Here is a 12,519-nt window from a genome sequence, read left to right as displayed (position 1 = left end):
AAGAAGAAAAATTGCTATTAAACATGACTTCTGGAATCCATGACAGAGACAACTTACTCAACACAATTATCCTGTGTGTGTTAAAATACATAAATCAAGACTATAGCACTCACTGCAAGGCAGTAGGTACTTATATGGAGTTAAAGTTGGAAATACATATGGCTTATGTGATGAATAGACATATTTTTTCAGTGATACATGTATGTATAGACACACACAGACACACACAGACACACACAGACACACACACATAAAATGGATCTTATAATAATTTCTAGAACCAAGCAATACAAGTGCAGGGAACACAAACTTAACATGCAATTACAAGCTATCTATACATACTTTAATGCATAGTTATGGCCTAATAATTCTCTCTTTGCTGCAGAATAGCCCAGCTCCTATCTGAATGTGAAAAAATATCCCCTACACTGAACAGCCTGATGATAATTCTCTGTGTCTATGTGACATCAAGAAGTACACAGAAATGTATGCATGATCACAATAAATTAGGGTGGCATATTAGTTTTTTTCACCCCCAAGTTTCAATTCCCTGGCAGTCTCGAGTACTAGTCTGTCAAGAATAACAGGAATAAAAGAGTAAAATTCAGACAACATGTATTAAAAAAGAAGTTTATTTTTTCATTATAAATATTTACAAATAGTTTTGCTTTGTTTATGTACAGTCATAAATTACTAGCTTGGAATGACTCTCTTGAGGGCAACAACTGAAGTGTCAGTTCAAAACTCAGGTTTAAACAGTTCAAGAACACAAATTTACTGAATTCAGACTTAGCTTTGAGTTATCTCGCACACCTTTCCCTGGAACTCTCAGAAGGCCTTTTACAATAAGCTGAGCTGGTAACTGCTACCCCTTTCCAAAACCAGCAGACCCACCTGCCCTGTGACCTTCCCCTTCTTGTGCATAGAAGCTGTTTTGCCTTGGACCACATTATTGCCCATCTAACCCTTCCATGACCAGGTCAGGGAGCTAAAGTAGTGAAAAACTGGTTTAAGAAAGCTGCATTGAAAAGCAACATAAAAAGAGCAATAATTTTCTTCAAACCAGGGTATGGCTAGATGAGCATCAGAGGATTGACACAAAAGGGCCAGAAATTTGTCACCAGGGCCAAGGGGGAGAGCAAGACCACTACTTTGCTCAGCAGCTAACCACAAGAGCATCATACCTGCAGTATGAAACCATACACTTAGAGGTCACTGAAGAATGACAACAGTCTCTCCTGCTTACAACATATCACAACACAATTTCACATTGCTTACCATGGTATATTACCTATGCCTTTGACAGACTAACAGGAGACATCCTGAAAAATAATTCTGCTTGTTATTGCCAGATCTTGATTTCTCCAGCCCAATTACAAGTTGCAAGGAGCGATGGCAAGACAGGGTGAAATACTGCACTCACACAAGCTTCTTTATGTGCAGACAAAGTGTGAATAATTCTAGCAGTATGATAGTTGTAGAAAAACACTTTGCCATCTGAACTTCCTGTCACTAAAAGTGTTCCATCTGGAGAAAATTCACAGCCCACTGCAAAGCCTTCCACCTGTGAAAATCAATAACAGTGTAACTCCAGATGCTGTTTAGAAAAGTTCATTGTAATATACGGAAAATTAATATAGTACCAAAAAATGTGTATCTTTAGATAAATAAGCACTAAGGGTTTCAGGTGTTCATTAAGACATAGCTATAATAGAAACTTATTTAATCAAGCTTTTAAGTATTCATAAAGTCTTCTAATAACTATTTTCTTCAGACTGCATATGATTCAAAATAGACTGGCACACAGGAAAGCAAAGGAAGCCAATTAGTATCTATCACAGATTTTTAATCAAACACTATTAACAGACACATTAAAAAGCACAGGTACTTTGCTATCTATCTTTCTTCTAGACTTGGATACTAAGTTCCCAGTGAAGAAGTTACCTTATGTCCTTCGTATCTTTTCTTTTTGTTGATTCGGTAGGGTCTCTGGGCAGAAAACAAAGCCATGTAGTTCCCATTTGTCTGAGCAACAAACACAGACTCTTTTGGATGCAGGGTCAGACTTGGGCAAGTGTAACGCTCCTGAAAATAATTTTAAAGAAAGTTTTGTTGAATGAAACAAAAGATTTGTTAAAATGAATCAGGTTATATTTTGACATATTTGAAAGACCGTAAACAGCGAGGTATACATAAGTCATGTCCAGTGTGTACATTATATAAAGATACTTCACTCATTACAATCCACTGGAAGTCTTAAACCAAGAAAAATATCAAATCAAATCTCCACTCTGATTTCCTAGATACTGATCAAAATCCCAGCTCTCTCTGAACCATAACTATACTGCAGAACAGCTGCAGAAAGGTAACTCCAACCTCATGGTACTCAATCATCCTCTTCCTGCCCAAGGAAAACTGAAGTTTGAATGTGAAAGTGAATCCTCCTCTCCCATATCCCTTTATCCACAGTCATACCATGCAACTTGTACAGTTATCAAATCCTCTCAGTCCTGGCCACATTGACAGAAATAGAAATCACCCCATTTAAATAGACACCTTCCCCCACACACTCATTAAAAAAAAGGGGGGAAAAAGGGATCATTATTAGCCTACTAAGTCAGATGTTCCTTATGACAGCAATTGGCCATGTAGACTGCTGCTGGCTGTAAATTCATAAATATCTACAAAAATTAATAACACTTAGCTTTATTCTAGTGTTCCTATTGAAGACTGAATTAACATTACTTTTAAAACTTTGCATGGTGATTGCATCAGAAGTCAACTGCTCTCATAAGGTTTCCACCAGGTCCCAACCGTTTTTAGCTTCAGCCTAACCTAAAGACACACCTCTGAATTTTGATGCTATTAATACAAATGAAAAGAGCTTTGGCTGTAGAATGCATATGCATGTGAAGGACAGCAGACTGACAGTGACCACTGGACACCACTGGATATGCAGTGGAGTGGGATGTGCAACAAACTGTTTTTGTTATGTGTTTTGGAAGTGATGAACTGGGAAAGGCATCCTGGTTATTGTAAGGGATTGGGCACAGACACTGTAACGGGGCTAGGCAATGTGCCTGGATAGGAGTGGGCTCCGTGGCAGAGCACTGCTTACTGCTGGGAAGAAAGTGGATCTAACAGTAAGGGATCAGAAAGCACAACACAATCCACAAGAGCACTGTGATGTTACAATGGATATACTTAGGTTATTAACTTAGATTACTTTAAAGCTTGTAATTATTCATTTGGTAATGCAAACAAGCAATACATCAAGCCCTGTTGGGATTTAATCTGTTTGGAGAGTTCAAGGGTTCTCTTCCACCTTGAAGGGTTCAAAAGTGAAATTCAGAAAAATGAAGCACAGTTTCCAAAATCACCACAACAGCTTTGCTTAGTCATAGTGCAGAAGAGGGGGAAAACTGTCCATTTCAGAGGTGCTACCAAGGAGGTAGGCTGGGTGGTATTTTTGTTCATTTGTTCAACAGTAGATAAGCAGAAAAAAGTTGTTTTATTTATCTTTTACTTGTCTATATTATATATATACACACATATATATTCATAGTTCTTTTTTTCCCTATTGCCTATCCAAGGTGTTGATAAATTCAATATTAGACAAAGACATAACTGTGAAAATGAAACATGAAACAATCACATCAGATCATTAACTACATGTTCTTGTCAATAGAGAACTGTTCATTTCAGCCCAAAAGCACCTCTATACAATCCAATCATATTACATTACATAGGATATTAGACTTGGGCTTTCAAAACAGACCCAGGGAGTTAAAATTATCTATTAACTTTCTTGGTAATCTCCTTTGAAGCTGTCAGCCTTTCTAGACAATTTAGTACATTAAGTATCTTGCCTGAATAGATTACTGAGAGAAATACTGCACCTGCACTGATAAAAGTAAATTTTGCCTCTGTGATTACGCTGTACAAGATATACATGAATATATCAGGTTGCTATTACTATTCAAATATTAAACTCAATTTGTCAATAGCCCTCATTGCAGCAAATGAAAAATGTACAACTTGCTGCCCTAGGAAAAGTGTGAGAAAAGAAACGTGGCACTACAGCAACTACTGCCATGCAAGCTAGAATGACACAGCAGTGGCCTTGGCTAAATATAGCTTTGATGTCAGTGAATGAGACAAATTTAATACTTTTAACACAAGACCTATCAGTCTTCAAGGTAATTTTTAAGAATAAGTATTTTTAAAACATAAAGAAAGCCTTCAACTTAAATTAAGTGCATTTTATACATCATGCAATGATCTTACAGAAAATCAACCCTTTTTTTTTTACAACATTGACAAGTATGCAAGACTGAATCATGATCCAAAGGACACTAGTAGTGAATCTTACATGAAAAATCTGATTGGAGATTTTGGCAGCACTTTGGAAGTCCCAGGCAATAATGGTACGATCGGCTGAGTCCCGACTTACTGCATCTGTGCTTGTGAGAAATTCTCTTCCTTCAGGAAGAAAGAGTATATCCAATGTCTGCTGTACTGCAGCTTTGTACACTCGTAACACCTAGTGGATAAAAAAGGTTGTTATCTTTTGACAGATTAGAAAATTATAACCTATGTTTTATCTCTCTATTTATTAATAACTATCACCCACAAATTATATATTATTTTTAAATGTGAAAAGTAACTGATTTTTAAATGTTGAACCACTACTCTATTAATAACTTGTTAATATATATGTAAAGAGTCCACACAAAGGCAAATCAAATGAGATAAAAGAAAGCACCAGTTTGTACAATTTCTATATTATAATTATATATATATGTTATATTGTTATAAATTCCCAAGGAATTAAGAGTTAGCTTGAAAATTACTTTTAAACAACATGATGTCATGGAGCTTGGTCTACACAAACTCCCTTCTATTTCATGAACTCAGAGCACTCTGAGAATCAGTCTGAGGTTCTCTCCTTCCTCCTTCCAGGAAACTTCAGAAATGTACATTTTTGGACTTTTTGGTCTCAAAATCTTCAGGTAGTCACAGAGACAGGGATAGGAAAGGAATTAAGTTAGTTGGGAACTGGCACTTAGAGGTATGACAAGGACATGGGAGGAACTGAGCATTCTTGTTAATCATTCCAGACTTAATTATAAATCACTGTTTACAAGTGGGGCTGAGTCAACTTGATGATTCAAGGCTCTCTCAGCCCCATGCTGCTCTGTGTCATTGCTTAACTTGCAAGTGGTGAGATCTTGGTGTCAGGGCCATACAGCAAAGGAGTAAAACTTGCATACTCAGTCAGAAACTGCCTACGAGGCCAACATGGGCACCCTCAGTAGAAGACTGCCCCATTCACCCTGCAGAAGATATCTCAGTCCCATTAAGGATTTGATCTGACAACCTCTTCTGAAAAAAGAAACTCAACCCCAGTTTGCTCTTTTTAAGTGCTGCCAGAGAGGAGGGGATGGAGGTGACAGAAGTGCTACTGTCAAATAGCCAGGATCCTGCCTTTGTCTATGGGGATTCAATCCCACATCTCCCACCTCATCTGCCTAGAGATTGTCCTGGCAAGAGGCAGTCTCTGATGCTTCTGCTGAAGCAGAGGCTTTTCCTGTCACTGCTGAAAGTGCAGGGCACCAGGGAAATAAAGTCATTGATACTTCAAAGTACGTAGATTAAATAATGTGTCTCATCTACTAGTTCCCATCATATAACAGGTGCATAAGAACAATTTATAAAGCAGTTTGTGATGTAGAAGGAAGTATCCATTTTCTTCCCAAAATCAAAACCACCAGTGTTCCCAGTTCCTCTTTTAAGCCTTATACCAAAGTGGCTTGGATCCATGCAGAAATGGGTCCTCAGCGACAGGATTCTGAATATTTTAGAACCCTGTGAGTTGGATCTTAAAAAGTAAGAGATTTTGAACTATTCTAAGGAATATATGGGTTATTTGAATTTTCTTTTTTTCTACATTTCTTCTTGAAATTCTGCATTTATGTTGTCTACTTGCAATTCAGTATCTTTGCTTCCTTTCTCTCTGATTTGCCTACAGTGAAGAGAAACTTCAAGGCAAGGGGCCAGATCAAAGCAATCCTCCTCTCTGAATATGGTGATCCTTAAAACTAGGACACTGGAAGACTCCTAGTAATTAACATCTAAAGTTCTCTCTCTAAGATAGTTAAAACACAGCAGCCTGCACTTCCAACACAGTGTTCAGAGGTTAGTCCATCCTCTAACCTCACTAGAAAAACTGACAGAGCAGACAGTGCTTGAAGTATTATCCTGAAATGGTTCCCAACTCTGTGAGGCATTTCAGTGCCTTTCACCCCTAACATAGCACATCACTACTGACTTCAGGGACCAGACCTTTCACAGATACTGTGAGTACATACATTTTTTTTAAAAAAAAAATTTTAGGTGCTGCACTGAAACATCCTGGATTGTATCTCTGATTTATACTTTAACCAATAAAAGTGAAATAATTTTTAATATCGCACACAACATGAGAACATCTTGATTTCTTGCCTCAAGCTCAAAAATCTACAGCTGTTTGGAAATGTTCAGAACTAGCTGATCCTGCCCTAGGGTAAAGATATACTAGATGATCTCCTAAGGTCTCTTCCAGATCTGCTTTCTGTGATCTCAGCATGTAGAAGGATGGCATCAGCAGCTGTACCAAATGCTTGTCACAGGCTCTGAACAATACACAGTTCAGAAATGTGATGTTTGCATTCAGCGAAGAACCTTGGTTATGCAAGCACCCTACACACCTTCTAATAACATTAACAAGAGGTGAACATGCAGACTCTCAAAAACTGACACATTTTTCAGCAATTTTCCTGCATTTTTAAGATAGAGAATATAAAAATCTGTTAACTTGCTGTCGTCAGATTTTTCAGCCTAGGAATCTGCGTGATATACAAAGCAATTAAAATGTATAAAGCCAAAAGTGATATTTACGTATTTATAGCCTCCACTTTCTCTACAGAGAAATCACCGTGCATGGCTATTTCTTGACAGAGTTATAAAAGGAAGCCCATAGTTCATCAGTAAAGTAGAAAATTAAGCTATTTCATAGGAGCAAAAATAAGAAAAAAAAACCAAACAACAACAACAAAACACCAAAACACAAAACCACAAAATATACCAGCTGCCTGGAGTGAGAAATGGCAAACCACACAGAAACCTGACAACTTTAGGAACTGCAGGAGAACTGAAATGAAGTTAAACGGAGAGGAGGGGACACAAAAGGCTGTACCATCCCAACAGACTAAAGGAGGCAGCTACTTAGCAGCAGGCACCTTCATAAACGTGACAAGTCCCAACCAGATGGTTGGGAAGCTTGAGAGCAGAGAAGCAATAACATGCAGAAATAGGGAAAAAGAGGCAGAAACAAAGACCAGTTACTGCCAGGAAATGAAGAAGAACAATATATAGCAATAGAAGTTAATAAATTCCCCAATAGTAATTCTACGTAATGATCCTTTAATATTTCCATATTTTAAAGATGAAACAAACTCATACATACTAAGCATCTAAAAAAAATCTTGTGAAATGTATGTAGCTACATATCCATACATCCATTGTGTCTGACATTGTTACTTGGTTAGGTTTAACTTTGAGGCTTGTTTTTAACATGCTTTTGGAGTAACAGACATCTCTAAGTACAGAAAAAGAAGAGACTGTGAAGTTGGTAATGTGAAAATACTTCTAGTTTTTGCTGTAAACCTGTTGGGCTCTTACATAAACTGCTACTATCAGTTTAAACATTTTCATTGCTAATCATTAAATATATTTTTATATAGACTATATTATATATAGAGAGACTATCTAACCAAATGACCTGTGTATCTTAGCTCTGCAACATAAAACTGTCTATGAAAATCTGTGCAAAAGACCATCTTTTTCCAAATGTTTGATACATACCCCAGAAAAACTATGCTGTTTAATCTTCAAACCACATAGTAAGAACTGACTCAGAGAACAATAAATTAATACTTTGAATAGCAGCTGGGAACTTGATATACATAGTATTTTAATTCACCCATAAAGATAGCTTTCAAAAATAACTAATTGCAACACCCCTGCTCAGAAAAGTACTCATAATTAAACCTGCTTTGTTCTACCTTAGACAATTAATTCATGACATATCTGAGGAACTTGCTTTGGGAAAGCACCAGTTTCCCTACCCTGCTGGTTTTAGTTTGTTAATAACAGCTCTTGCTCTTTTTCTATTTGCGGATTTATTACCCATAAGCATTGGAAAACCACAGTCCACTTCTTCAATCTAAGCATTTCCTGGACATAAAAGAATTAATTTCAAGGGAAAGTGTAATAGTTTCTGGTGTCAACATAATAATAAAGCTTCTTCACTAAGGTAAGAGTTCATGGCTGTAGGCATCTGACAAGAAAGGTAGTTTATGCAAATTAAATCCATTTCAAACAGATTCTTATGCTTCTGGTGATATGAAAAGCATGCTGTGATGCTGAATTCAAGGTATATATTTCAGATGAGTGTTCTACAATACTTTGCTGCATAAAGCACATGCAGTGCCTGGTATTTTGTTCGTCAGGAAAGCTCAAAGCCTCCACACAAGCAAATCAGAAGCAGCTGCTACTCGCCCCAACTCTGTGCAGGTCACCTGTAACCTAAAGTCCCCTCAAGCTTTATGCAAGTGATGAGAAAGAAATGTACTTTTCTATGTACTGAGCATTAGGAAACAAGGTCTCAAGACAAATCTAACAGGGCTACAGGCAATCTGGATGATCATGAAAAAAAACCCTGATCAGTCAATGCCATGGTTTCCAACCTGTAAAATGGCCCGTTTTTTATTTCCACTTCTTGTCCTGCCTTTTCAGACTGAGCACTTCAGCATGAAACTGCTTCTTCTTACTGGCATGATGGGTAATTAATGCAATGGGAAACTGATTTAAGTTTCCTCTGTGAAACAGTACTACAACTATACTAGTAATAAAAAGTACATTTTGACTTAAAAGAAAGCTGATTTTGCACAAAATAGAAGCATTTTTATCTCCTATTGCCATCTACTAGCCATTTACATGCTATATGTGATCTATCCTATTATTTGTTTTTTAGGCACATGTTCACAACAAAACCACATCCAGTGACAAATCCAATTTATGTCTCTGATCTCCACCTGAAAGGTAAAATGACAGTTTTAATCAAAACACAATATCATAGACAGAAAGATCAAGCATGATACGGTTTTATGTTCTTTTGAAGTATCTTAACATAAAACCAGTGTATTTCTCTTTATGTTATTGAAAAATTTTGCTGTTCTGTTTTTTCCTGTTTGTAACTGCTGTTTTCAGACACAGCCCAAGATTATTGAGGGGTCCCGAGAAAAACTAAAAGGAAACGGAGACTGATTAAAATAAGTGGTTGAGCGTAATCTGGTGTTAACCCATAAGGTTTTAGGTGTGAACAATGTATACTGTTTTTCAGACTGCTTGAGAGGGCACATGAATCCTGTGATAGAAAGCAACAACCATTTATTAGAATGAAAAAAATATTCTTTCATCAGATTTTTTGTTTACAATTATTTCCCCATCTCAAATAGGATAAGAAGTGAAATCCATATGTAGGAAACAATCAAGGAACATAAAGATACAGAATGGCTTTTCTATGAGGAGCAGGAGTCAAGAACTTTTCAGTGCAGAAAAGAGAGCACCAAGGGAAATATGAAAGAATTGGGAAAAAAGTCCAAGCAGCATGAAGAATGTGAATGGTTTCTTCCATTATAAGAATTGAAGTTCCAAACTAGCAGAAGGCAGCTTCAAAACAGACATAGATGCTTCTTCACACAAGGTGTTTTTAAGTTGTTAAGATCCTTACTACAGGGTATCGCAGGTACTTAAAAAAAAAAAAGAAACAGAAAAACACAAAACAAAACAAACAAACAAAATTGACAAACAAACAAAAAACCCAAACAAACAAACCCAACCAAAAACAACCAACCAAAACAAACCAAACCAACCAACAAACAAACAAAAAACCACAACAAAAAAGCCAACAACAAAACCCAAGAACTACCAATTTCACAGTGTTAAAACTCAACAGAGCCATGAAAGACAAAGACACACTGTAGTGCAGCAAGTCCTCAAACTGTAAGTTAGAAAGTCCTGAGTGACCATTGCTGGGAATTGTGATGAAGAAGCTGCTGTGCTTTCATATCCATTTTTTGAAAGGCACACTTGGCTGCTGCTGGGGGTGTAAACTTTCTCTAGAAATGGGCTGAAATAGAAACCACTGCTCACCAAAAGATCCTCACTCAATAACTCACACTGCAGAAGGAGGCATGTTTTCCTCCTGCCCCTTTTCAGTCTCTCCAGGAGCCCCTGCTCCCAGAGAGATGGTATGTACAGACAGGTCTCTGATTCTCATCTGCAATACTTCCACATGAAGCTTCCAAATGAACACAGCAGGGCGGCTCACATCTGTGTTACAGCCACACAAAACGTGCCTTCACACTCAGAAAGGATCCCTGAATGTTAACATTTAAAAAACAAATGGCATTACACTAGTACAAATGTACCTCACCATATTTTTTTTACTTTTTGCCCATAGATTCAGTAAAGATTCATCTGGCTGTAAGAAGAGTAACTTTAGTTTTCTAAAGCAGTGAATAAATCATCTTATTTTAATTACATTGTTCTTCCTAATACCAGCTGTACATGACAATGTATTGGCTGTTTCTATAGAAACAAGAAGAGCAAGTAGCTCCACCAATTTCTACAGTCTTTTTTCATATTTCTATGCTATCCAGAGACAAACTCATTAGATCTCTTAAAAATCATGCTACTTAAAATGATTGCATCTCATCGGAAAGAAATTGCACTAGAATGTTTCCAAGGAAACAAATGCACTGTACTTGCACTCTAAATTTATTAATTTTTTCAACAGTGCTTTAATGACTTAGGCTGATTTTTTTATAACGTCAAGTATGGAGAAATAGCTCAACAACATAAAGAGCATCTCTTTCCTTTTTTTATAAAGTACAAAGCTATAGATGATGGTTGCAATTTTATAGCTAAACAATTTTCAACCAGAATAATAATCAAAGGCGGGGGGGGAACCCACTGTCGTTGCCCTGTTTTGGCCTCTGTTAAGAATGAAAATTTTGCAGTGCATTCCTAGACTCATTTTTAAAAGCTAAAAAACAGCTTCCAGCATTTCTCTACGTAATTAGTTCTATAACTTATAAACATCAATTTCGTGTAAATCTTCAAATCTAAGCTTTCTTTAAATTTGTCTCAGTCCAACAGACTGTAGTAATCTCTTTTGAAACCTTATTTATGCCCTGACAAAACTTATTAATCGCAAAAGTCTGGACCCTTGTATGCATTTTTCCTCTTCCCATTTCAAGTAAATCATTGCGATATTTCCTGCATGACATTCTCTTCTTTTTCTTTCTTTTAGTTGATTGTGCCAGCAAGATATTTCCAGTAACAAACATTTTTTAAATGCTTCATTTGGAGCTGTTCCTGAAGCAGTTCACTAAATTTCTCCCAGTTAGTTTCCAATCTTGAAATTTCCCCTTTAGCTATTTTTCTCATTTTACAACACTTAGTTTAGTGTCTGTCTTCTTCAGCTTCTCTAATTGCTCTATCAAAATCTGAAATGACAGAATGACATCCAGTAAGCTTCATACAATCAAAGTTTACTAAGTTTCATTTATCCCTATAGCTGTAACTAATCTTTCCTTAAAAGCCTGTTCTGTGGGTGTGTCAGGTCAAACTACTGGGTCTCCACTTCCTGATGCCCTTCCTCTCTTTCCCTCCATGTTTAACATAAGCCATGGATTTGCATTTATGAAGGTCTAAGAGCTTCAGATACTGCTTAAAGATTGCAGCCACAACCCTGTCACCTTCCACTCATCCCCTCTCCAGAACCATGGTGCTTCCTTTGTCAGGACTTGCTGTGCTGACAGCTATAGCAGATAGCTCTTGTCAAAGCTCCAGCGGGCCTCAGTGGTTCATGAGACTGAACACACTAACACCAACAGACAAGAGATCAAAACCAGAGTATGTCCAACAGCTGAATAAATTATTCCTCTGTTTTTAAGAGTCAAAAAAATGCTAATGATCTCCCTACCTTTAGAGTTCCTTGCATTTCTGTATGCACATGACAAAGAACCAGTTCCTGAATGCTTACAAAATGTCCTTTCAGCAGAGCTAATAGCATCCCTGCTTCACACTATGCAGACCTTGTGAACACATGTAAATAAATATTTTCAGTTCAGTTTGACAATTCACTCCTGATATAAGAAAATTTAGCTCCTTTACAAGTATTGTCAGTGCAAGACAGTTGCAATTGTAGTATTGTTCTGATATTACAACTGTGTAAGCTTGGGAATCCAAATTAAAAGGAAAAAAAAAAATAGCCCTAGTCAGAATTTTGTTTGTGAACACAACTAAGTCCTTACTGCTGAGCTAAAAGGATATAAGTCTCAACTCTTTGTTCTCTTTGGTACTTCAACGAATATTGAAATTTCACTTAGATTAAGTGGTTGGAACATA

The 12,519-nt window shown here is 37.0% G+C and overlaps 1 protein-coding gene across 1 annotated transcript in view; it reads right to left on the bottom strand.

The window, feature by feature from the left end:
* Window positions 1-614: 614 nt before the first annotated feature.
* The window catches only part of WDR25 (WD repeat domain 25), a 63,824-nt gene continuing 51,919 nt past the window's right edge, over window positions 615-12,519 (bottom strand). Inside the window, exons 5-7 of the mRNA XM_051622095.1 lie at window positions 4,373-4,543; window positions 1,945-2,085; window positions 615-1,564 (exon numbers count right to left, since the gene is read on the bottom strand). Of these exons, the coding sequence (XP_051478055.1) occupies window positions 1,343-1,564; window positions 1,945-2,085; window positions 4,373-4,543 (534 nt within the window). The 3' untranslated portion in view covers window positions 615-1,342. The remainder of the gene's footprint in view (window positions 1,565-1,944; window positions 2,086-4,372; window positions 4,544-12,519) is intronic.

This window comes from Apus apus, chromosome 5, assembly GCF_020740795.1.
Source record: "Apus apus isolate bApuApu2 chromosome 5, bApuApu2.pri.cur, whole genome shotgun sequence".
Lineage (NCBI taxonomy): Eukaryota > Metazoa > Chordata > Aves > Apodiformes > Apodidae > Apus > Apus apus.
The sequence above is the reverse complement of the archived record's forward strand: the minus strand, read 5'-3'. Positions and strand labels throughout refer to the sequence as shown.